Raw genomic sequence first — 24,333 nt, forward strand, 5'->3', positions numbered from 1 at the left:
CAGAGTGTGGGGCCTAGGAGAGGTTTGGAAAGCACTGTGATAAGATACTATAAGGCTGTTAATCAAATGAACAAAATCAATCACTGCAAAGGGTCACACAGAAGCCGCATATGGAGTCCCATTTAGATGCATTTACACAGATTGAATCATGTATATGTGCTTAATGTAGCACAGATGTGGCACACATGCATTTACACTGCAATTAAAACCTCAATTATTAGGTGAATGAATTGAGTGAATCAGACTGCTTTTTTTAATTGAATATTTTAATATGAAATGATAAAAAAGAAACATAATTTCAATATGAAACAAAAAAGCCTGTAGGTGGTTGCGACTACTTTCCACTACTGTCGGGGAAATTCTGAAGCGTGCATCTGATGAACAAATTTTACTATCCCATGAGGCCACAAGAGAAGATTTGTGAATGACGGTGAAGCATAAGCAACGTAACTGATGCCGTAGGTCACATGACTGTGACAACAGTTGTATTACATCCAAACATTCATTTATAGAATTTACTTTTTTAACGGTCGTAAAGCAAAATTTAAACCAAATGTAATACTTACTATACAGCAAGTGATTTTGGACACGCTGACTGCCTTAATGAGTGAGTTGAGTCATTCATTCAAGTTCCAACAGCTGATTCACATAAAATTTAAATGATTGTGAAATGATTGTGACATATGCAAAATATAAAAAATTCTGATGCATTATATCTAGGTCATCAAATGTCAGTAAATGTGTACCATTGAGCACTGTAACAGAGCTGTCTGAAACTATTTTTGTCACAGTGTGAGACTGTGTTTTGTGTTTATTGTATTGTATTAGTGTTGTTCCCTGAGTTGCCACCAGATGTCTCTTCCCCTCACTGTCATATGGATCATGAACTGCATTTCCCATACTCCTGTCTGTTAATCATTGATCATTTGTCACCAGCTGTTTCCCATTAACCTGCATATATAAGCTGTGTCTTTGTGTGTCTTTTGCTGGTTCATTGTTTGATGTCACTGGTTGTTCTGTTGTCTTCTCTGTGTCACCTGTTTGGATTATCATTTTGTGTACGGCTGTGAGTTTTATGTTTTTATTAAACACTGTTAACCTGCAAATCCTTCTCCTCATTTGATACCATGACAATTTTATTTTAATATTTTATTTTCTATTCTCAAAAACATACATGGGACACATACAGCTGACATGGAGAAAAAAAAAAAGAAATCAATGGAAACCAGGGAAAATGTCAAACATAGGGTAAACTGAGTACACTGTTTACTGCATAAAGACTGAATGAACATGATTTTTTAAAAATATATCATGAGATGAATTTATCAGTCTACCACCAACATATATGTCAAAAACCTACATATATAGTTCCTATTTACCACAATTACTGCTTAAATAAGCACTTTTGTAACATCTGTCAGTTGGAACACCCCAGGACTTTATGCTATTAATCATGTATTTAAATAATGGTACGACAATCTCAAACAAAACTAAATATCTATCAAATTATTTTGTTACTAACTTGGCAAAACTTTGGCAATCAAATCAGTGATGACATCATCCTCAAAACTGATAAAAAAAAGTAAACTGATAAAAATGCGTATGTGCAGATTAGATAATGATAGACTGAAAAAGTGTTTTCCAGTTTTGTATGCAATATGCATCTGATTGTTATAGTGAGACGGACCGAGCTGAGACTTCTTCTCCATACTGTATCTCTTGCTCCAAATTAAAACGTGCTTCACGGAGAAAAATTGGACAGAGGTCCGCGTCCACAAAATTGCTGGTGTTTACTGATGATTAGGCTATTAGTTTGATGAGTTGTAAGTGGTTAACAAGTAACATTTGTCCCTCTTCTGTTCAGTGAAGACCTTTCAAACTTTTAAAACCCAGACATTTCAGCCATATTCACACAATTCCCAGCGCATGACATCAAATGTATTTTGGCATTCAATGTCTGGGAAAACCCACTATTCCACAACTGATAAAGCCGTCTGAATGAGTGGTGAAATGTCTTTAATAATTAGAAATGTTCGTATAGTCCTATAAATACATTTCTATTCATGGATGACCTGCATAACTGCCAGTCTTTTTAGCAGTCTTGTATACAAGGACACATGACACATGTTTAAATAGTTCATGTAAAAATATTCCCCTATAACACAATTGAGTACAGTGTTATTTTAATATGAGCTGTGATTGCCCAATGAATTAAGCTGCTTTCTAAAGATGCGAAAAGAAAAACAACAAATTGTCGATCTATTTTAATGGCCATTGCTTTTCAATTAAGCCCATCATATTTATAGATTAAATATGCAATTAATTGAGAACAAGGTGTATTTTTGGTAAAAGCAGTGTTGTTTTTCATGAGTCTCGTTCTTAATAAACAACTGTCTGACCATCTGATAATTGTATAATGTTATGCTTGTAGGGCTATGATGCTGTAATCATATCTGCTGATTGTCTGTACTCTCCTGACTAACTTGGCCGGTCTTAATGTCCTTGAGTTTCGTCGTATCATCTCCTCTATGGTCCGCAGCGGCTGCAGGTGGGATGACAGTTTCTTCCGTAGTTCGTACCACCAAAAATCTAGAGCAGTCATTAGAACTATCACGAACTATCTCTGTTGTGTTTGTACTTAATTTGTCATGCGATTTCACATTTAAAGTCGCTTCATCAGCATTTTGGTTCTCTATGCTGGTCTCCTCTAATTTACTACCTGAACCTTTATTTGCATTTTCATCTAAAGCTGTTTCATCAGTGGGAGACAGTGCAACTGAGCTCAAGCCTTCTCCTAGAGAGACAGATAACTGATCAGCAGTGGTTGACCCCTCCTTGTCCTCCTCAAACACTTCTGCTTCCCTTTTGGTCTCCACAGGATCAGCACCTTTAAAGAAGCCGAGCAATGTGACACTCTTCTTCCGTTTGCCTACATTTAGGACTTTGCCATTGGTTGCTCCAGTGTCTTTGAACATATTGCGGATGTTGTATTCCTCCTGAGGTTTTTTTGAAGCGTCTTTAAATCCCGTCCTGCTATCAGAGAGCGTTGTGTCATTTGACGTGTTTCCTGGCTTAGAGGCAGAAAGATTGATCGAACCTTGCAGGCTGTTTCTCTTCTCCATGTGGGTGACACGAAATCTGTGAAAGTATTAGTTAAGTTAGCTTGGTTGTATTCTATACATTTTGCAAATAGCGCAAATCTTAATTTTAGTCTACTGTTATCTTCCATCCATTGATAATATTCTACAATACTTATGGTGTAAACTGTAATCAACACGGTCAAAAGTCTGGACACACTTGACAATTTATGTTTATAGTTGTCCTAAAACGCTTTTGACCTGAAGGATGATGCTTAAATGCTTCAAAAAGTTTTTGAATTTCTTTACAAAACTGGATCACATTATCCTGTAAAAAATTTTGTTCATATTCATTAAAAAAATGCATTAAAATGCAATTCATACATTCACTGACTTGAATAAGTTCATTTCGATATTTATTTTGATTTAGTTTTAGTGTATGAAATAAAAAATATCCTGCCCCAATATTATAATAAATGTACAAACCATGCATCTCTAATCTAGTCAAGATTCTATTCATTTTTGAAGAAACTCAAATATACAAATGTTTCGATTCCACATTTATGGTCATGGTCATGGACATACTGTACTTCCATTTGTGGTATTTCATGTTTTTAAGACTTTAGCATTATTCTAAATGTGGAACAGTAATAAAGAATGAGTCTGTCCATTACTGTAACTTTCTGACTGGTATATAATAACAGATAATAGATCCTCACCTTCCCACAGAGAACACAGTCTGCTCCGCTGGCCGAGGTTTGCTTCTAGCCACACGGCTTTTGCGTCGTGTTTTTAATATATGTTCTTGCATACAGTGGACACAGGAGCTGATTTCACCACCCAGATGAACTGTATGATGGTGAAGGGGAAGACCACTTGCACCTTCTTTCTGATGTAACCTGGTTAGAAACATTTTTTTTTTTTTTAGTAAAACGGAAATGGCCACTATTCCTCTATTACATTTGGATTAGTTCAGAGGTCAGTAAACTAATTTACACATCTACATTACTTTACTTGTCCTACATCATTGTGAGGTGTGGGGCCAATGTTGAATTGAGTACTAAAATAAATATGTTTTTTTATACTTTACAAACTAAAATATCTGGAAACAAACTGGAAGATCTTAAATAATCTCAATGTAGACAGTTCACATCATATCATATAACATATTTATACAAAGTTGATATATCCTCTTTGAGTCAAATGTGCTGTAAAGGTTGGTGTTTATCTATTTATCACACTATAGAACAAAAGAAATATAAAAAAATCACAAATGTAATGATTATACCGTGGATCGTGATGTTCACAAACATTTTGCCCAGTAAACATGTCTTTGAAGGCCTCCATATTGGCTGTGACAAAAATAGCAAAACAAGTGGTGAAAATTGTTTAAATACATGACCAATACAATAGTAAATACTGCAGAATAGAACAGAACGAATTGTCAGTACCTTCATTTTCAATGATGCATTTCAGAATTTGTTCCACAGTGTCTTGACTGTTTTCTGATTCATCTGGACAAAAGCAGTTTTCAAATTTTATGTCATATAAACATAATTATGGTAATTAAAATAATGTCATTACAAATTGGATGAACTGACCAAAATCATACTGTGTATTTGTTCAGTTTAAAGGGGCTAATTGTAAGAATTTTAATTTATTAATCGCTTTTTGTATTGTCAATGTGAACTGCTTGTTACTGTGTCAAAATGTGCTTTTTGAGCGCCGAGTATTTAGATCCTTATATAGTTAATAAAGTGAGTAATAATAATAATTCGTTACATTTATATAACGCTTTTCTAGGTACTAGGTACATGAAAGGGGAAATCTCCTCAACCACCACCAATGTGCAGCATCCACCTGGATGATGTGACGGCAGCCATATTGCGCCAGAACGCCCACCACACACCAGCTTACTGGTGGAGAGGAGACAGAGTGATGAAGCCAATCAGTATATGGGGATGATCAGGAGGCTATGATGATGGACAGAGGCCATGCAAGGGGCAAATTTGGCCAGGATGCCGGGGTTACACCCCTACTCTTTTTCGAAGGACATCCTGGGATTTTTAATGACCACAGAGAGTCAGGACCTCGGTTTAACGTCTCATCCGAAGGACGGTGCTCATTGACAGTATAGTGTCCCCATCAATTTTATGTATTAAAATATTGCAGTATTATGTGCAATCTTGCTAACAGTGCAAATAGCACTGTTGGCAAAGGTCATTTTTACTAACTTTACCCACCATTTCTCATATAGTCTACATTTAGTGCAACATGTTCTTGCTATTTATTCTTGTGCAAACAGTATGTACCACTATTTATATAAATAGCATGTACCTTTTTTACACCACCATGTTTTATTTAAGTCAAAAATTGTCACTGATGGACTGTGTCATTTCTTGAGAGAGTGATCCTCTCTCTTTGCACTGCAAGGGCAGACATCTTTTTAAATAAATCTATTATTATAATATCGCAGTTACCAATGGTTGGCAGAAATCTGTGTGTGTGTGTGTGTGTGGGTGGGTCGTCTATTGAAAAATAGTGCTTATTTTTGGACCGTATAGATTATACAAGCAAATAATAATAAAAAAAGTGATGGTGAGGGTTTTAGGGATGACTAGGTATTAAGCCAGGAATTTTGAGATAAATAAAACCTCCATGGGATAAAGATACAGAAAATAAAAAGACAAGAAACTATCTTCAAACAGTATGGATTTTGGGTAACACTTTAGTTTAGGGTCCAGTTCTCACTATTAATTAGTTGCATTTTAGCATGCATATTACATATATAATATATATATATTAATGCCTTATTCTGCATTACCATATTCTACATCCCTTAATCCAACCTAATCCAACTTAATCCAATACCTAAACTTAACAACTACCTTACTAACTATTAATAAGCAGTAATTAGGATTTTACTGAGGAAAAAGTTGTAGTTAATAGTGAGAATTGGACCCTAATCTAAAGTGTGACCGTATTTTGTATAAAACATATGTATATTTTTATAAAACAAAGGCTGAAATGACTTGCCATCTTTGTCTGTCCCCAGTTTGTCGTCACAATTTACTTGATCCTCTTCCAGTTCACAGCGGTAGCCCTTCGTCTTCAATAAGTGACAGATTAAGAAACCCAGAAGGCCAGTGATGAAGAAGAAAAAGACAAGGAGGAAGATTATGTATGTTGGAGGGGGTTCACCCACATTGGGTGTCTCTTGGTCTGTCATCCCACTGTCTTCTTTGCAAAGGCAGTTGGCTGCAAATTGGACAAAAGTATGGTAGTTACATTTATACAGCAGGTAATGCTCACACAACCTAAAACTCTTTTCTCCAGCATTGAGAAAGTTGTCTTTGTCACGCCATCTGACTCTCTTGGCTCAGAGAGATAATCAGCCACTCAGCTCCATCAGGGTATATTTCCTGTTAGCGAGTACCTTTATCTTGCCATCCAGGCGTGTGGTGAGAGGAGCTTGGCCCACACCCTCTGTTTTCACTCAGCAACTGATATATGTTGCAACTTCAACAGCCTGCAAAACATTTCTCATTCTGTTGTTTTAACATTCAAGTCAATTTAAATGATTCATGAACGACTGGCATAAAAACCAATGGCATAACTTTTGGAGTACAGCATATTTTCCACCCATTCACATGTCCATTCACCAAAACATCAGTTAAAACGAGGCAACTGGATTGATATTAGGTTTTCCAGTTTATTCCAATTGCAGTTTCTATGTGATGTGTTTATCAAGTGTATCACCAAATTTCCCTGCATTGTAAAATTCTAGCATGAAAGTCCACCCGTAAACATAGGAGAATCGTCCGAAAATTCATATGAATTAGCCGCCTATTCGCCAAAACGTAAGGAACTGCCATGAGATTGTGTTGGGGTCTACAAATAACAGGCCTGTTTTTCACCGCAGCATACAAATAGAGCAACAGTATAACTGCAACAGCATTGACAGAAATTCTTCTGTCGTATTGTGTATTTCCTTTAATAATGGCTATTGTTATTTCGCCCATTGATAATTGTTACAAATTTAATCAACATAACAAATAAAGCTGCTTAAACGATTCTAATTCAGTCAGATTTACTGAGTGCCTGCTTCAAGCCTGACAGACGTCTTTTTACCCCTTTATTTTATGTTTCTCCATTTTGGCTACATTATGGAAACCAAATAGGTAAAAAAAAAAAAAAGAAAGAAATCGGCGATATCCTTTTTCAGAATGCTGAAAGCTACAGAAAATAGAAACAAATTGATCACTGCAATTTGCAGAAAAAGCAAGGAATCCAGGTGTCATTTTTGGTGGCTGTAATGAAGCGCTTGGCAAAGGAGATACTCAAAATAAATATTTAATCCAAGAATCAAAACTATAAACAGGAGAACTCAGAGGAAACACAACCAACTTCAAACAACAATAAAACAGAAAAACAGATCAAAAACATGAACACACAATCTCAAAACGTGACAGTACACGGAAGTACTCCATCCCGGAAGGAGCGTCCTCGTGCCGTAATAAGTCCAACAGGGGAGGGGAAGGGGGTGGCCAGGGGTGGGATAGGCAGGACAGGAAGCCTCCTAGGTGGCACCGGCAATACAAGAAGCCAGGGAGGAGCCGGTAGCTCAGGGAGCGTGGGAGGGGCCAGCAGTGCTGGAACGGGTGTCTCGCAATTCTGGGATCTACTTCAGAACGCTGGCTCAATATTGGCCATCTCCTGCGTCAGCACCACACACACGTCTCGTGGTGATCACGTGAACAGAGTTGGCCAATAAGGGGCTCAGCGCTCTGGCGTAGAATCCTGAAGCGCTGCACTGTGTTTACAACATGATCAGCGTAGGAGTCTGACACGGAAGAGAAGAAGTTGTTCAATAAAGTCGTTATTTTTGTTTGACTTTTACGCATAAAAAGTATTCTTGTCGCTTCCTAACATTAAGGTTGAACCACTGTAGTCACATGGACTATTTTAATTATGTCTCAACAACCTTTCTGGGCCTTGAAAGTTGCAATGAGGTTGCTGCCTATGGCTGATTCAAAAAACATAAAACATATAACATTAAACATATCTTAATTTGTGTTCTGAAGATGAACAAAAAGTCTTATGGGTTTGGAACGAGGGTAATTAATGACAGAAATTTCGTCTTTGGGTGAACTAACCCTTTAAAGGGGGTCAATCCTTTAAATACAATCAGAGTTATACTAAAAAAAATGGCCTGATGGCTAATCCAAGCTTTATAATGGGAGTGAATGGCTAGTGAAAATTTGAAGCCCAAAAAAGTGTATCCATCCATTATAAAAAATACCCCACACGGCACTGAGGGTTATTAAGGCCTTCTGAAGAGATGCCATGGGTTTTTATAAGAAAAATACCCATATTTATAACTTTATAATCTAAAATAACTAGCTTCCGCCAGACGACCGTACGCACACTACGCAAATCGACTTGTGCCAAAAGAGTAACCCGTGATGCATGTATGACGTAGGATGTAGGAGTATCGTAAGCTTAGACGCCTCTCGCGGTTTAAACTTATAGGGCTGTACAACAAACAAAGTTCCTCTTCTATTATATAGAAATCCTCTGACATTTCTCTTCAAAATTTCTAATTTGCGACCGGTGTTTTGTTTTGCTCTTTCCTCTGAGCTTCCGCGTTCGTCTTTATGTTGTGCGTCGGGTCAGGGGTTTGTCTTCCACCAATGTGTATGCCCGTCTGTCGGAACTTGGAAGCCAGTGATTATAGTTTATAAAGTTTTAAATATGGGTATTTTTCTTACACAAATGCATGGCTTCACTTCAGAAGGCCTTTATTAACCCCCTGGATCCATATGGATTACTTTTATCATGGATGGATGCACTTTTTTGGGCTTCAAATTTTCACCAGCCATTCACTCCCATTATAAAGCTTGGAAGAGACAGGACATTTTTCAGGACATGTAAACTCCGATTGTAAAGTTTTAGGTGGCAACATATTTTTTAGGAATTCTGTGAATTACACAAAAGTAATACTACCCACCAAATGTAGAAGGGTTGGCTCTCCACAGAACATTAAAATATACATTTTATTGAATTTTTCGTGTTCGCATTTATGAGGAAAAAACAATGTTACGGGCGTGACAGTTCTCCGTTACGGACGTGACCACTCTGAAAGCGGCACTAAAATACTGCTTTAAAACTTTACAGAGACCTCAAGCAGGCATTTAAACCACCAAATATTGAAATCTGCGATGCAGTGGTAAGATTGCACAATTAATCATCTTCATTATAAATCGCTCTGTTTCAAATGGTTATGGATTATTTCTCAAATTGACAAGCGTGTGTGCAGTTCACTGCTTGCTAAAATACTAAAATCATATAGGAGTTCAAATCGCAGGTTTCCTCCACAGTCAGGTGAATTGATTGACACTCTTGTCCGTAGGTGTGAGTCGCACTCGCAATCATGTCAGTTTTATGTTTTGTGTCTAAATGATTGCACCGTTTTCAGCCAGTTTAAGCAGTTCAAAGCACAGTCGTGAGTCAAAATTATCACATTTTATTTAGTGTCAAAATTATTGCAATATTGTAATTATTTTGTCCGCTTGATAGCGGGATTATGATGAATATTCATGTTTTAACCAAGAGGTGAAAACGTGACATTCCGTGGGGGAATTGTACAGTATCACCTTCTGATGTTCATATTTCATCCTGTATGGCAAAGAGGAAGAGAAGATCGGTCCACGTGCGCTTGATCCGCCGCTTACACTGACGCGCTACAGAAATATATCACGCCGTATTAAAGAGCGACATCTATAGTGTGAAATTTTTTTATAAATTTGAAATAGAAAGTTGAGATATTTTGAGATAGGCCTACGCCTGAAACCGTTCACAGCAATAGTTGTTATGGTTGTTCAGAGCAAAGTAGTGAGATGAATTGTCGATACTAAGAGCATACACATAATTTAGCTTTTATATAAAGTTTCAAATTATTTGTATTTATAATTGTTATATTATATAAACTTAATCTTTAAAACGTTAAAGCCGTGACAGAGCACTGAAGCATCGTGACCTCTTAATTATAGCCCTTATAAATTCAACAGGCAGTGCTGTTATTACTAAATGAGTATATTTATTTCTCAGACATGCCTCCATCTTTCTGCAAAATGCTTAATGTTAAAATAAAGTTTAAAAATGGGGGTCTTTGATCCCTCTTTTGAAATCATGAAATAAGTCTTATGGGTTTGGAACGACATTTGGTGAGTAATTAATTTGTTTTACTCTAGTTCTAGCAGTTTTCCCTACTAGCGCCAGCCAAGTTGCCACTCAGTCCTAAGAGGGCATTTCTGGCGGGAAAGTGATGTCAGTGCATAACCTCTATTAAGACTTTAGCATCAGGTAAATAAAAAAATAACGTTATACCAGTAACCATCTCCTCTGGCTCAAAGTCATTCTGTGGAAATTGCTGAATTAGTCATGACATTGGATTAACTTACAAAGCGTGGTCACTATTCAATACAGAGGAAAGCTAAGCATGAGAGAGCTACTCTGCAGTATGACTCAGCATTCTCGTGACCTCCACATCCAAACACACACTGATGACACTGCATGGGTTATTCTCATCCTCACGTCATTGAAACCTGATCTATATATGTAGTCTTTATACCCAACTGTAATTCAAATGTATTCAAATGTATTGCATTCAGTCTTTTCACACTGATTTACTTAAAACAGTTGTAAACAAAATATGTACATATCCTGCCTACATCTAATTTATCAAAAATATTGTTTAACATAAGACAACTGCTCAGTTACTGATGACAAAAAGTACTTATCATATGCATGCAACAACAAGAATAGAACATTTTTATATGAAATGCATGGAAATGAAAATAGAGCAGAGACACTCTATAGACCTGCATACATGAAGAATTCAACTTTATAATCAACTACTGAATGAACAATATGGGAAATTCAAATACTGTATCTAAGAGAAGAGTCTGAACTACACTTGTACAGCCAATAAATGTCCATATTAACATTCTCATGCAATTTATTATAATACTATCTATTAAACTGTAAATCTGTATCAGTTATATAATAAAACAGACGAAAGAGAATAGCCTATTATTAATGCACTCAGGTAATACTTTAAGGAAACAATGTGTAACATGTCTTTCGTCTTGAGCTCTTTGTCAGCTTTCTAGATGCGCAGAGGAGGATCCCACATATCAGCTACTTTGACTATAAAGAAATAGCGAAACTATCTCTCGATTCACTGCAAGTAGTGAATATACCGACAAAGACTGTCAAATGCCTCATTGTCACAACCATTCTGTTTATTATTATTATTTTGATTAATGTTATTATTATTACCAATTACCACGTTTTGCTTTTTTTTTTTTTTTTTTTTTTTTGCTGGCCTACGCGCATTTTCGAAGATGCGTGCCAAGTTAAAAATAGCTCAGACAAGAGTCTCGGGAGCTTTGAGTTCTGTTACATTCCGTTGTCTTCATCTATCAGACTAAGCACGGGTCCCATGTGAACTGATGCTCACACGCTCGGGTAAACACCTTAATAAAATAAATGCGGCGTTTTTGATTTATTTGTTTCCTGATTACTTGAACAGATTATTGTCGCGTGAATTCAATGTGTCAAATAAATATCTTCTATTAGTCTTGTATATTTCCTAACAACCTTCAAAACTGAGAAAGTCAGAGACCACATGACATAGCTACTGCTACCGTTAAAATCGCGATATTTTCGAAACGAGAACATTATACTCAGGTACTCACCAAAGCTTTTAACGGCCAAGGGATGCGCTTATGATGCCTCCAGCATGACACTGAAGCTGAAACAGCAGCAGCTGGACTCAAGAGCTGCAGTCCGCTACATATTTAAAGGAAGACGACACGTGAAATGCTCTCTATAGTGGATTCAGCTCTCTGGAACAGGTCTTTAACTTTTGCAAGGGATTATAACATTAAATCTATCTATCTATCTATCTATCTATCTATCTATCTATCTATCTATCTATCTATCTATCTATCTATCTATCTATCTATCTATCTATCAAACAATTACACTCGCTAAATAACAGGCTCAATTTAGGATAGTAAGAGTAATTTTCAAGCACAAACGTAACAAAACATTTGAAGTTGAAAAAATTTGTAATTTCTGTATACAGTAAAACAGCTTGGGAATATTAAATAAAATTATAAAATGTTAAAATATTTGTTAAATAGTTTTATCATATTTATGTTGTTGTGTTTTTGTAAAGTCATAATTTTGTTATACAGTAATATTGTTTTGAACTGCTTGCTATTTAGGCTACTATTAAAGCTACAATATGTAAGATTTTTGTAATAAAATATCCAAAAATCACTTGCACATTGTTTTATATTTCCTGCAGTTGTGTACTTACAATATCCCAAAAGTTCCCAAAGATTTTTAATTTCAGAGAAATTCCAATTTTAAATAATGGCTTGTCCCTGTTCACTTGTCGCCTGTCAATGACGTAATATCCGTGTTATCCCTGGTTTCCACTCATACTGCCATAGTAACCATGGCGACAGACGTGGACAACTGTGTTACGTCTAGCGGCTCGCTCACGCTGTTGTTGTTTCGTTCAAACATTATGGACCATGGCTAGCAGACTTTGTGACAAAAGGAGAACTAAAACGAGGATCAATATCAGCGTGACGTTTTCGAGATGCCGAGAGCTCCACGTCCGTGACAAACTTTGACTTGACAGAGACACTTCTCTTGCATGTACTTTATTAGACAGGTGAGCAAATGTACATAAAACTAATCAATGTTAAGCTCAACATGATGAAATGTTAGAATATGATCAGTATGTTATTCTAATGTTGATCTAGCTTACTGCTAGTCTCATACAGACAAACAAACACATTGAATAACATTATAAATTTCAACACACTCAAATGCAGTTTAGTGTGATAGTGTAGACCAAGTGAAACGTCTCAGGTTACGACTGTAACCTATGTTCCCTGAGAACAGGGAACGAGACACTACGTCAGAATGACGCTATGGGGAACGCCTCAGGCGTGACAGGTGTCTGAAATAAATATCAACTCACGTCAATCATGTTGACCGGCGACAGCCCGTGCATCATCAGCTTGAATGATGAGCGCGCGACCTGGATGTATAAAGGGGAGCCTTGCACACATGACAACATCCTATCGTCTGAAGGGACTGTTGCAGGCAGGCCCCGAGGCATGGCAGGAAGACGTAGTGTCTCGTTCCCTGTTCTCAGGGAACATAGGTTACAGTCGTAACCTGAGACGTTCCCTTTCGAAAGGGAACTCTACACTACGTCAGAATGACGCTATGGGGAACGATATACCAACGCCACCATGCTGAGGGGAGTGCATGCCCAAAGGCAGTGACAACTGTCCGAACCAGTAATTCAGAAACACTGGAACCACTCACCCTTAGGTCACATCGGGCTGTCAGTGACAGCACTCCTTACCGGTCATAGCCCAAGCTAATGAACCAAGAAACCGCCAGAACATAGTTAATTGGGGGTATATCTGGGCCAGCTCAAAGGCTTAGGACCACAACTTCCAATAGAAGGGGTCCCTTCTAGGGAGTGTGGCTAGGGGACCCAAGGGACTCCCAGCCAGTCACTATTCAGGCCTCCTGAAATGCCACCAGGCTGGCCTGGTGATCTATACTAAGACTCACAGTCTGGCCATTGCCTGTCTGTCCAAGACAGAGCCTCTGGAAGTTGCCTTGGATAAGGCATCCAGAAACTGAAGGCCTGTAAAGCTGGCAGAAACCATTCAGTTCCGGATCACAGAGATGGGATCTCCCAGAGAGTGTGACTTAACCTCAAGAAACGACGGAAGTCGTCCACTCAATCCACGGGTCTACCCAGTGCTCGATCCGAACACTGGGGAAGTAAGAGAGGGTTCAAACCCAGGAAGGTCTACTGAGACCTAAGACCTGATGACCCCCTCATGTGGGGAGCTCCAGTACATGAGGGCTCATATCAGGAAGGCCGCTGAGGCCTGTAACCTGGCGACCACAGTATGTGGGAGCTTGTATTCAGGAAGGCCGGAGAGGCCTGTAACCTGACAGCCACACAATGTGGGGCTACCTTCAGAAAGGCCTAATGAGGCCTGTAACCACAGAATGTGGGAGATAGCCTGAAAGGGAAGCGCCTGTCGTAAAACATTGCGACAGAAGACGCATCTAGAGTGGGACCCAAGGTGAAGAACCGGAGTCTGAGCCACGTAAAAAAGGGAATGAAGCAGACAGCGCATAACCCTTACCATAAATATGGATTTTAGAAAGTACACGAAACGAAAGTGCGTGTACTTAGCCATTCTGAATCCAGGAAGGCCTGGTGAGGCCTCTAACCTGGCGACCACAGCGTGTGGGAGCTCATACTCAGGAAGGCCTGTGAGGCCTGAGACCTGGCGACCACAGTAAGTGGGAGCTCGTATTCAGGAAGGCCGGAGAGGCCTGTAACCTGACAGCCACACAATGTGGGGCTACCTTCAGAAAGGCCTAATGAGGCCTGTAACCACAGAATGTGGGAGATAGCCTGAAAGGGAAGCGCCTGTCGTAAAACATTGCGACAGAAGACGCATCTAGAGTGGGACCCAAGGTGAAGAACCGGAGTCTGAGCCACATAAAAAAGGGAATGAAGCATACAGCGCATAACCCTTACCATAAATATGGATTTTAGAAGGTACACGAAACGAAAGTGCGTGTACTTGGCCAGTCCAAATCCAGGAAGGCCTGGTAAGGCCTCTAACCTGGCGACCACAGTATGTGGGAGCTCATACTCAGGAAGGCCTGTGAGGCCTGAGACCTGGTGACCACAGTAAGTGGGAGCTCGTATTCAGGAAGGCCTGAGAGGCCTGTAACCTGACAGCCACACAATGTGGGGCTACCTTCAGAAAGGCCTAATGAGGCCTGTAACCACAGAATGTGGGAGATAGCCTGAAAGGGAAGCGCCTGTCGTAAAACATTGCGACAGAAGACGCATCTAGAGTGGGACCCAAGGTGAAGAACCGGAGTCTGAACCACACATAAAAAAGGGAACGAAGCGTACAGCGCATAACCCTTACCATAAATATGGATTTTAGAAAGTGCATGAAACGAAAGTGCATGTACTTATCCATTCTGAACCCAGGAAGGCCTGGTGAGGCCTCTAACCTGGCGACCACAGCATGTGGGAGCTCATACTCAGGAAGGCCGCTGAGGCCTGTGACCTGACGACCACAGAATGTGGGAGCTTGTATCCAGGAAGGCCGGTGAGGCCTGTAACCTGGGAACCACAGCATGTGGGAACCAATGATCAGGAGGCCAGACGAGGCCTGTAACCTGATAGTCACAATGCGTGGGAGCTCACATTCAGGAAGGCCTGATGAGGCCTGCATCCTGACATGTGGACGCTCACAACCAGTGAGTCCTATACCCTAGCGACCACAGTGCGTGGGAGTTCACATCCAGGAAGGCCTGGTGAGGCCTGTAACCTGACATGTGAAAACTCATAACCAGGAAGGCCTAGGAGGCCTGAAGCCTGGTGACCACTGAATGTGGGAGCTTAACACTCAGGAAGGCAGAGAGGCCTGAAACCTGGCGACCACAGCATGTGGGAGCTCATACTCAGGAAGGCCTATGAGGCCTGAAACCTGGTGACCACAGTATGTGGGAACTCACATTCAGGAAAGCCGGATGAGGCCTATAACCTGACATGAGGAAGCTCATAACTAGGAAGATCTGCGACCACGGTGTGTGGGAGCTCATACTCAGGAAGGCCGGGTGAGGCCTGTAACCTGGCGGCCACAGTATGTGGGAGCTCACATTCAGGAAGGCCGGATGGGCCTGTAACCTGACATGTAGAAGCCCATCACCAGGAAGGCCGGTGAGGCCTGTAACCTGGTGACCACAGTATGTGGGAGCTCATATTCAGGAAGGCCTAGTAAGGCCTGTAACCTGGCGACCACAGTATGTGGGAGCTCACATTCAGGAAGGCCGGTGAGGCCTGTAACCTGACATGTGGAAGCTCATAACCAGGAAGGCCTGGTGAGGCCTATAACCTGGCGACTACAGTATGTGGGAGCTCATATTCAACCACAGTATGTGGGAGCTCATACTCAGGAAGGCCTAGTGAGGCCTATGACCTGATAACCACAGTATGTGGGAGCTCATATTCAAGAAGGCCTGGTGAGGCCTATAACTTGATAACCACAGTATGTGGGAGCTCATCCAACCACAGTATGTGGGAGCTCATAACCAGGAAGGCCGGATGAGGCCTGTAACCTGATGACCACAGTATGTGGGAGCTCACATTCAGGAAGGCCTGGTGAGGCCTGTAACCTGACATATGGAGGCTCATAACCAGGAAGGCCTGGTAAGGCCTATAACCTGGCGACTACAGTATGTGGGAGCTCATATTCAACCACAGTATGTGGGAGCTCATATTCAACCACAGTATGTGGGAGCTCATACTCAGGAAGGCCTTGTGAGGCCTATGACCTGATAACCACAGTATGTGGGAGCCCATATTCAAGAAGGCCTGGTGAGGCCTATAACTTGATAACCACAGAATGTGGGAGCTCATATTCAACCACAGTATGTGGGAGCTCACACTCAGGAAGGCCTTGTGAGGCCTATGACCTGATAACCACAGTATGTGGTAGCCCATATTCAAGAAGGCCTGGTGAGGCCTATAACTTGATAACCACAGAATGTGGGAGCTCATTCAACCACAGTATGTGGGAGCTCATTTTCAGGAAGGCCTAGTGAGGCCTATGACCTGATAACCACATTACTCCTTGACAGTTAATTCCTGGGAGCTCACCTCAGGGAGGCCCAAGCGCTGTCCGGTTGCAAAATGGGGACTGTATGGTCAAGGAGGCCTGTTAAGACCTACTACCTGACCATCGAAAAAGTAAATCTAAAGATTTTCTTACCCAAAACATTTTGCCCCAGACTCTAAAACAGGAGACGTGGTCTGAAAAGAAACAGAAATATGTTAATTTCACATTTTACAAAAAGACCAGAATTACACCTGCTCTTTTTGTTCGCTGCTCATCATTTTAATTCCTAAATTAAAATGCAGCCAAAAACACTGGATAACGCGATCTGGATGATAGGCTGAATTACTAAATATCTAACTTCTTAAAAGTCAGATAATATTCCATCATTTTAATTCATAGAATTAAATGCAGCCATAATCACCAGACAATACTGTTTTAATATTTATACGTTCTCGTAATCTACACACTGCCTCGGCAAGCGCGAGAACGAGCCGTTAAAATATATTTGGCTTTCATCCCTCGAGAAGAAAGTCAACAGGTGCGAGGTTGAAACATCCGACAGCGCACGGATTTTTTCTTTGCACGCGCGCCGAGATATTTCTTAATGAACACTGTCAGCACCCTCAGGAACTGCTGTGAACGCCTCGTACCCAAACAGTATTGTTTCACAAATCGCACGCACCACAGCTCAGATGCTGAACCCTCCTCCCTCGAGAAAAGGGTCCGACGAGAGCGGAGCATCTTTAAATGAAAAACGCTCACAGTTTGCACAAGAGGCTCTCGAGAGAGCCTCCCGCACGCTTCAGCGATATTCTCAAAACAGACAAACAGTCCCTGAAGACGAAAAGATGTTGTCATGTGTGCAAGGCTCCCCTTTATACATCCAGGTCGCGCGCTCATCATTCAAGCTGATGATGCACGGGCTGTCGCCGGTCAACATGATTGACGTGAGTTGATATTTATTTCAGACACCTGTCACGCCTGAGGCGTTCCCCATAGCGTCATTCTGACGTAGTGTAGAGTTCCCTTTCGAAAGGGAACGGCGCTGCGTTACCTCACAAGTTTCATTCGTCTAATAAACTGACCTGTATGAGTAGTAATACAGCACTTGCGTGTAGTTCTGTAGAATGAAATGTCCTCATTCCTTTATATCCGCGGGACTCGCGTGTGGCGAGTCAATGTATTCACTCATCCATAAACATTATTAGATCCTTCGGCATGACGACAAGTTCTATAATTCCGCTTATGCGTCATCAACCAACGCCTTTGTTATTGTAAGAGGTTAGCGACCCCCAGCAGCGGAAAAAAATCACATATTGTAGCTTTAATTGTTTTCATTGTGTTGATTTTTTTTTTTTTTTGTGGATGCAGTGAATTGTATTAAAACCAGACCAAAAATCATAATAATCAAGCTAAATCATAATAATTATTGTTAATAATAATAATAATATAGGGAACCCACAACAATTAAAAAAAACATTCAAAGGTGTACTGTCCCCGTTTTTTCATTAATAGATAATAACAAATGAGATTTCAGTGGTATTTTGACCACTCAAATAGGAAATATCCACAGTTTCCATTTCAGAAATCTCTGTCACCTCACATTGCGGGAGCAGCGGACGAAATGAAAAAACCTGGTGGCCAGGCTATGATTTTGCCTGCAGCCTATTAATTTACTTAATCGTTATTACTTTATATTGTTGCATACCTGATGCACCCTAGTGAATCCGCTACTCTTGACTTGCAGCACTATAGTTCTTTAATGAAGCCTATCATTCGCCTCATCTAATGGTGATGGAATGGCCTCATCTAAAATCTAGGTGTGTTTGACCTTATGTGACGCCGTGGAAACCAATCGGTGCATGACATCAAAGTACCGCAAGAGCGATTATAGACCAAAAGTTTTGTGTGCTTTCGAATCGCTCTCCCGATACTATGATATCATACACCGATCATTCTGCGCAGCACCGCTTCAAGTCGAACACACGTCGGCTGCGTCCGAAAACTTAAAAATGCTGCCTTAGGAGGACAGCATCACTAACTCCGACTCCCCAAGATATCCATCATCACCAGCAGCCATCTCTCTGGATTCCAATTCCCATGGATACGCGGAAGCGACAAAAAATTCTGTATTATGAATTTTTAAGGCCAGAAAAGCAATTTGGTGAGGTCAATTTGTAAAGACAGACTACGCGACTGCGCACATATATATTCAAACGTGCACACCTATAGACTGAACACGTAAAATGCATGTGTATGACATCATCAATCTTTTCACAGATTGGCGTTTTTTGAATTTTACACGGAGATGATAATGTTTTTCAAAATTTTTCACCGGTTGCACCTTGGAACCTATATTGCACATGGGCGGGCTGAAGAGCCATAAGGGTTTTCTGTTAGAATGGTGACGTGTTAGCGGGCCCTATGTTAATAACTAATGATCTTTGCAACCGAAGTGAATCAACCAAAACTAACTTTAGCTGGACAATAACTTTATTCTAGAGCTGCTGTAAAGCCAAAACAATCTCTGTTACTTTACTTTCCTATTATCTCTGTAAAGCTGCTTTGAAACAATCTATATTGTTAAAAGTGCTATATAAATGAAGGTGACTTGACTTGAGAGTCATGGTATGCTATCATGTATTTTTTTCTTTTGCTAATGGAGCAAATGGTAATATGAAAATTAAAGTTGCTACCGTTCACCACTATAGAAGTTTACCAAACTATGACATCCGCTTCAGAGAACCCTGGAAATGTAAAAAGGGTCCATGTCATGATTCTGCCTTCTTGTCTCTGATTTTCCCTGGTCTTGAGGCAGGATCATGACAGGCCCATGTTTTGTGTGTAAGCACATGGCCATTTGTTTGGCTGTGTGCTTGCGTTGTCTTGTCATGTAACCCCGCCCCCTTGTTATCTCATCTTGTTATCATTATTGTATCATCGCCGTCACCTGTTTCCCTCATTAGTTTCTCCCTATTTAATCCCCTTGTGTTTGCTGTCTTGTGTCGGTTCATTGCCATACTTTATGTGAATACTGCTGTGATGTTACTCTGTGAATCTTGCCTGTGCTATTATTTCATGTGAGTCATTGCAAAATAGTTCCTGTGAGTATCCTGTCTTCGTTACGAGTCCTGTGAAGATCCTGTTTGTGTATTTGCTGTTAGTTAGTGTCTAGACTTCTGTCAAGTTTATAGTCTAGTTAGTATCCTCAGTCTTGTCTTGTTTTACCCCATTGTGGGCTTTATTTTCCCCTTTTTGCCTATAATAAATCGTGTTTAGTGTACTTTGTCTGCGCCTGGGTTCTCCTTCCTCATCATCATAACAGAATGAACCGACCAACATTGAACCCAGCAGACAGTGTGTCTCTTCTCAAGTGGCAGTCGGAGCTCCGGGAACAATGGTGGTTGTCCTCTCCACCTTCTGCCAAGCTTCCTGTGATCCCAGAGGGTCGCGTCCTGGCCGTTATTGCCCTTGGTGATAAGGCTGGTTCCACTTCTTCTCCTGAGGCCTCTTCTGTTCCCATTGTTCTCCATGGTAAACGAGGGAGACGAGTTTCCTGGGATTCCCCGTCTGAGTCTTCCTCGACCGAGTCAGCGCTGCCCGAGAACGCCATCCCTGCTCCTGTTACGGTTCCAGCTGAACATCTCCAACTGGTCGCTAGCCCAGCTACAGTTTCGGCTTCGCGTTCAAAGAGAAAGAAGAGGAGAAAGGGAGCCTCTCGCTCTTCATCTCTAGCTGTCCCAGGCGCTGTTCCAGAGCCCGCTCCTGCAAGCGCTGTTCCAGGGCCCGCTCCTGCAAGCGCTGTTCCAGGGCCCGCTCCTGCAAGCGCTGTTCCAGGGCCCGCTCCTGCAAGCGCTGTTCCAGGGCCCGCTCCTGCAAGCGCTGTTCCAGGGCCCGCTCCTGCAAGCGCTGTTCCAGGGCCCGCTCCTGCAAGCGCTGTTCCAGGGCCCGCTCCTGCAAGCGCTGTTCCAGGGCCCGCTCCTGCAAGCGCTGTTCCAGGGCCCGCTCCTGCAAGCGCCGTGCCCGAGTCTGCAGTCGTGAGTGCTGCAGAGAGAGCAGCGGCCGATTCAGCTGCTGAAGCTGTCTTGCGGTCGGTTTCTGCTCATCAAAAGATGCCTGTCCTCGTCGCTGCCGAAACATTGTCTCAATACTTAAAACGTCTTGTCCAAATCCTTGAAGTCCCCGCCATGTCTTGTCCTGAGTCTGTGAGCGCCGTACCCCAGTCAGCTGCCGAGAGCGCCATACCCCAGTCAGCTGCAGCCAGTGTTGATCTGAGGCCAGCCACTCAGAGCGCTGTTCCTAAGTCAGCCACCGCTTGCACTGTTCCTGCTAATGTGTCCAGTCCTGTCCCAGCAGATGTGTCCAGTCCTGTCCCAGCAGATGTGTCCAGTCCTGTCCCAGCAGATGTGTCCAGTCCTGTCCCAGCAGATGTGTCCAGTCCTGTCCCAGCAGATGTGTCCAGTCCTGTCCCAGCAGATGTGTCCAGTCCTGTCCCAGCAGATGTGTCCAGTCCTGTCCCAGCAGATGTGTCCAGTCCTGTCCCAGCAGATGTGTCCAGTCCTGTCCCAGCAGATGTGTCCAGTCCTGTCCCAGCAGATGTGTCCAGTCCTGTCCCAGCAGATGTGTCCAGTCCTGTCCCAGCAGATGTGTCCAGTCCTGTCCCAGCAGATGTGTCCAGTCCTGTCCCAGCAGACAGGAGGATGTCTGTGTCCAGTCCTGTCCCAACTAATTTGTCCAGCCCCGTACCAGCTGTCACCCGACCTCTGTTTGTTTCCCCGGACACCCCTGTCACCACTTCACCCCGGTCTGTTTCTCCTAAGACTGTTCCTCGTGTTTCCCCATCCAAGTCTGCCCGGACCCCTCGCCCTCAGCCATCATCCTGTCCACCCAAGACCACAGTCCCATCCACCCACCCTGGACATTCCCCCATGAACTCTGTGTTGTCTCCACCTCCTCTGCCTTGTCTGTTGTTTTTGATTTTTCACCCCAACCCTGCTATTGTTTATTCATGTTTGCCGTTGTTGGTTTTTGTCATGTTTTGTTGGTTTGTGTCCATGTCTCAGTCCGTCATGTCACGTGTTTAGTGTTCCCTTAGGGAGCGTCTGGAAGCCGCTCCTTAAGGGAGGGGTTCTGTCATGATTCTGCCTTCTTGTCTCTGATTTTCCCTGGTCTTGAGGCAGGATCATGACAGGCCCATGTTTTGTGTGTAAGCACATGGCCATTTGTTTGGCTGTGTGCTTGCGTTGTCTTGTCATGTAACCCCGCCCCCTTGTTATCATCTTGTTATCATTATTGTATCATCGCCGTCACCTGTTTCCCTCATTAGTTTCTCCCTATTTAATCCCCTTGTGTTTGCTGTCTTGTGTCGGTTCATTGCCATACTTTATGTGAATACTGCTGTGATGTTACTCTGTGAATCTTGCCTGTGCTATTATTTCATGTGAGTCATTGCAAAATAGTTCCTGTGAGTATCCTGTCTTCGTTACGAGTCCTGTGAAGATCCTGTTTGTGTATTTGCTGTTAGTTAGTGTCTAGACTTCTGTCAAGTTTATAGTCTAGTTAGTATCCTCAGTCTTGTCTTGTTTTACCCCATTGTGGGCTTTATTTTCCCCTTTTTGCCTATAATAAATCGTGTTTAGTGTACTTTGTCTGCGCCTGGGTTCTCCTTCCTCATCATCATAACAGTCCATTGACAAAAATCTCAAATTCAGATTTGCCTCCGTGGGTTATGGGTAATGAAGTCCCGAGTTGAAAATGGCAATTACAGTTTTTCTCAGTCGCTTTGGTGCATTTCTCACATCACTATTTACATTTGCACAACTGTTAGTTCAACCTCCACAACATTTAGTCATTTGTGCACATCATAGTAGCAGTTTCTCATTCCTTCCAACAAATTGCAAATGCTTTTGGACATGCATCAATTGCTTTCATACAACTCTCTGCTGTTTTAGAACATTATCATTTGCTTATGTCATGTCAGTCAAAATTAACTATACTTGTGAATGCTGAATAGTCATTCCATATAAAACTAATAGTCCTCATTTCATTGCTTGAGTCATTACATACAAAAATGTTGAACTAGTTGTCAAAATCTGTCATTTAAAAAAACAACAAAAAAATCCTGAAAAAGTCTCCTAAATTGAACAATTTGCAATTGAGCAAGAGATGATATTCGCTGAGGATGTAGATGAAATTATGTGACCAGACAGAGAGGAACGTCTGGATGTGCATGAAGGATTACAGTCCTATGTATGTTGTATGTTCAGTTCCAATACAGTATATAGGCCTACTGCAATATTGTTTACAGTTGTGCACAGCTCTACCCAAAGGGAGTTTATGTTTGTTGTAAAGAATGGTGTATTTTTTCTTTTGCACAATGCTGTGAACAAATTAGAATGGCAAAGAGCATATGTGGTAAAAATGTGAAACATACATATTCAGTGTCTTGTACTCAGTTACCTCACTAAATACAGTAATGTGTAACTTTACTGTATTTTTCAAATGGCTGTGCAAATAGTATTTAGTGCTGTATTGAGCATTTTCAGGTAGTGTCATCTGACTTTTTTTGCATTGGAAAACATTTACAGAGTAAACTGTCATAATGAAAACATGACTAAGCCATTTGACTATCTTGTTCATAAACGATGGTGTCAGGACTTTTCATTTTGATGACACTGACACATTCATTGACATAAATACTTGCTTTTGAGGAATGAGCTATCCATTTTGAGCAAGTGACACGCTTTTGCAGGTTATCAACTAGGTTTTGCAGTTTGTACTAATTGTTTTGAGAACTGCATTAACTGTTGTGCAAATGTAAATAGTGATGTGAGAAATGCACCAAAGCGACTGAGAAAAACTGTAACAAGGGAGTGCCCTCTGGTGGCCCTCAAGGGCATTTCATCCATAAATTAGTGATGATTCATATAATAGTTAAAGTGTATTTGTAAGGAGTTGATTAGAAATGCAATGCTGAGAACACAAGAATCCAAATGTTTTTGCAGGAAAATGCAGAGCTTATACTGCACAGTAATGTTTGTGCTGCACAGCAAAGTTTTTACTGCAGAGTAATGTTTCCTTTAAAGTGATTTCTGGTCAAATGCTTTAGACTTTAGACTTTAACCTTTTATTGTTCTCTATAGGGACAATTTGTTCTTCAGCACGGAAATTACCACCACATACAAAACAAACAGATACACAACATCAATAATGAATTAAGAAAGATAAATAATAAAATAAAATAAAATAAAATAAAATAAAATAAAAAAGATTTAAAAAAGAAAAGTACCTAAATGCTCTGCACCTCCATGTTTCTGTTTTTGGAACCAAACACTGAGGTTATCCGTTTACTTATGTCGCATAACCTGATTTCTGGAATACACAAGTAAAGGATTCAATCATTTAAGAAACAACAGAGGATGATGAAAAAAAAAAAAACAGAGTTTTGCTCAGCATAAATAACTGTATTTCATCAATAGCAGGCTAGTTAA

General features: G+C 41.1%; 1 protein-coding gene across 2 annotated transcripts; it reads right to left on the minus strand.

Annotated features, from left to right (window-relative positions):
* Positions 1-1,127: 1,127 nt before the first annotated feature.
* rell2 (RELT like 2) lies at positions 1,128-11,912 on the minus strand. 2 transcript variants are annotated; one of them, XM_079893399.1, is made up of 7 exons: positions 11,840-11,902; positions 6,514-6,606; positions 6,114-6,335; positions 4,529-4,591; positions 4,366-4,429; positions 3,797-3,976; positions 1,128-3,138 (listed from the first exon to the last, which is right to left on the minus strand). In XM_079893399.1, exons 3-7 carry the CDS (start codon positions 6,304-6,306, stop codon positions 2,448-2,450), a joined length of 1,191 nt encoding a protein of 396 aa, XP_079749525.1. In that variant the 5' UTR covers positions 6,307-6,335; positions 6,514-6,606; positions 11,840-11,902; the 3' UTR covers positions 1,128-2,447. The 2 variants fall into 2 exon arrangements, with proteins under 2 accessions (XP_079749525.1, XP_079749526.1); XM_079893400.1 differs by lacking the exon at positions 6,514-6,606 and having other exon boundaries at positions 11,840-11,912.
* Positions 11,913-24,333: the final 12,421 nt, after the last annotated feature.

The sequence above is a fragment of the Squalius cephalus genome (assembly GCF_949319135.1).
Source record: "Squalius cephalus genome assembly, chromosome: 14".
NCBI classification, from domain to species: Eukaryota; Metazoa; Chordata; class Actinopteri; order Cypriniformes; family Leuciscidae; genus Squalius; species Squalius cephalus.

Coding starts and splice junctions, on each gene's coding strand:
- rell2 (XM_079893400.1), bottom strand. CDS start 6,306: ATGACAGACCAAGAGACACCCAATGTGGGTGAACCCCCTCCAACATAC. Junction 4,430..4,528: donor ATGCATCATTGAAAATGAAG/GTACTGACAATT, acceptor TTTTTGTCACAG/CCAATATGGAGGCCTTCAAA. Junction 3,977..4,365: donor TGTGAACATCACGATCCACG/GTATAATCATTA, acceptor GTTTCTAACCAG/GTTACATCAGAAAGAAGGTG.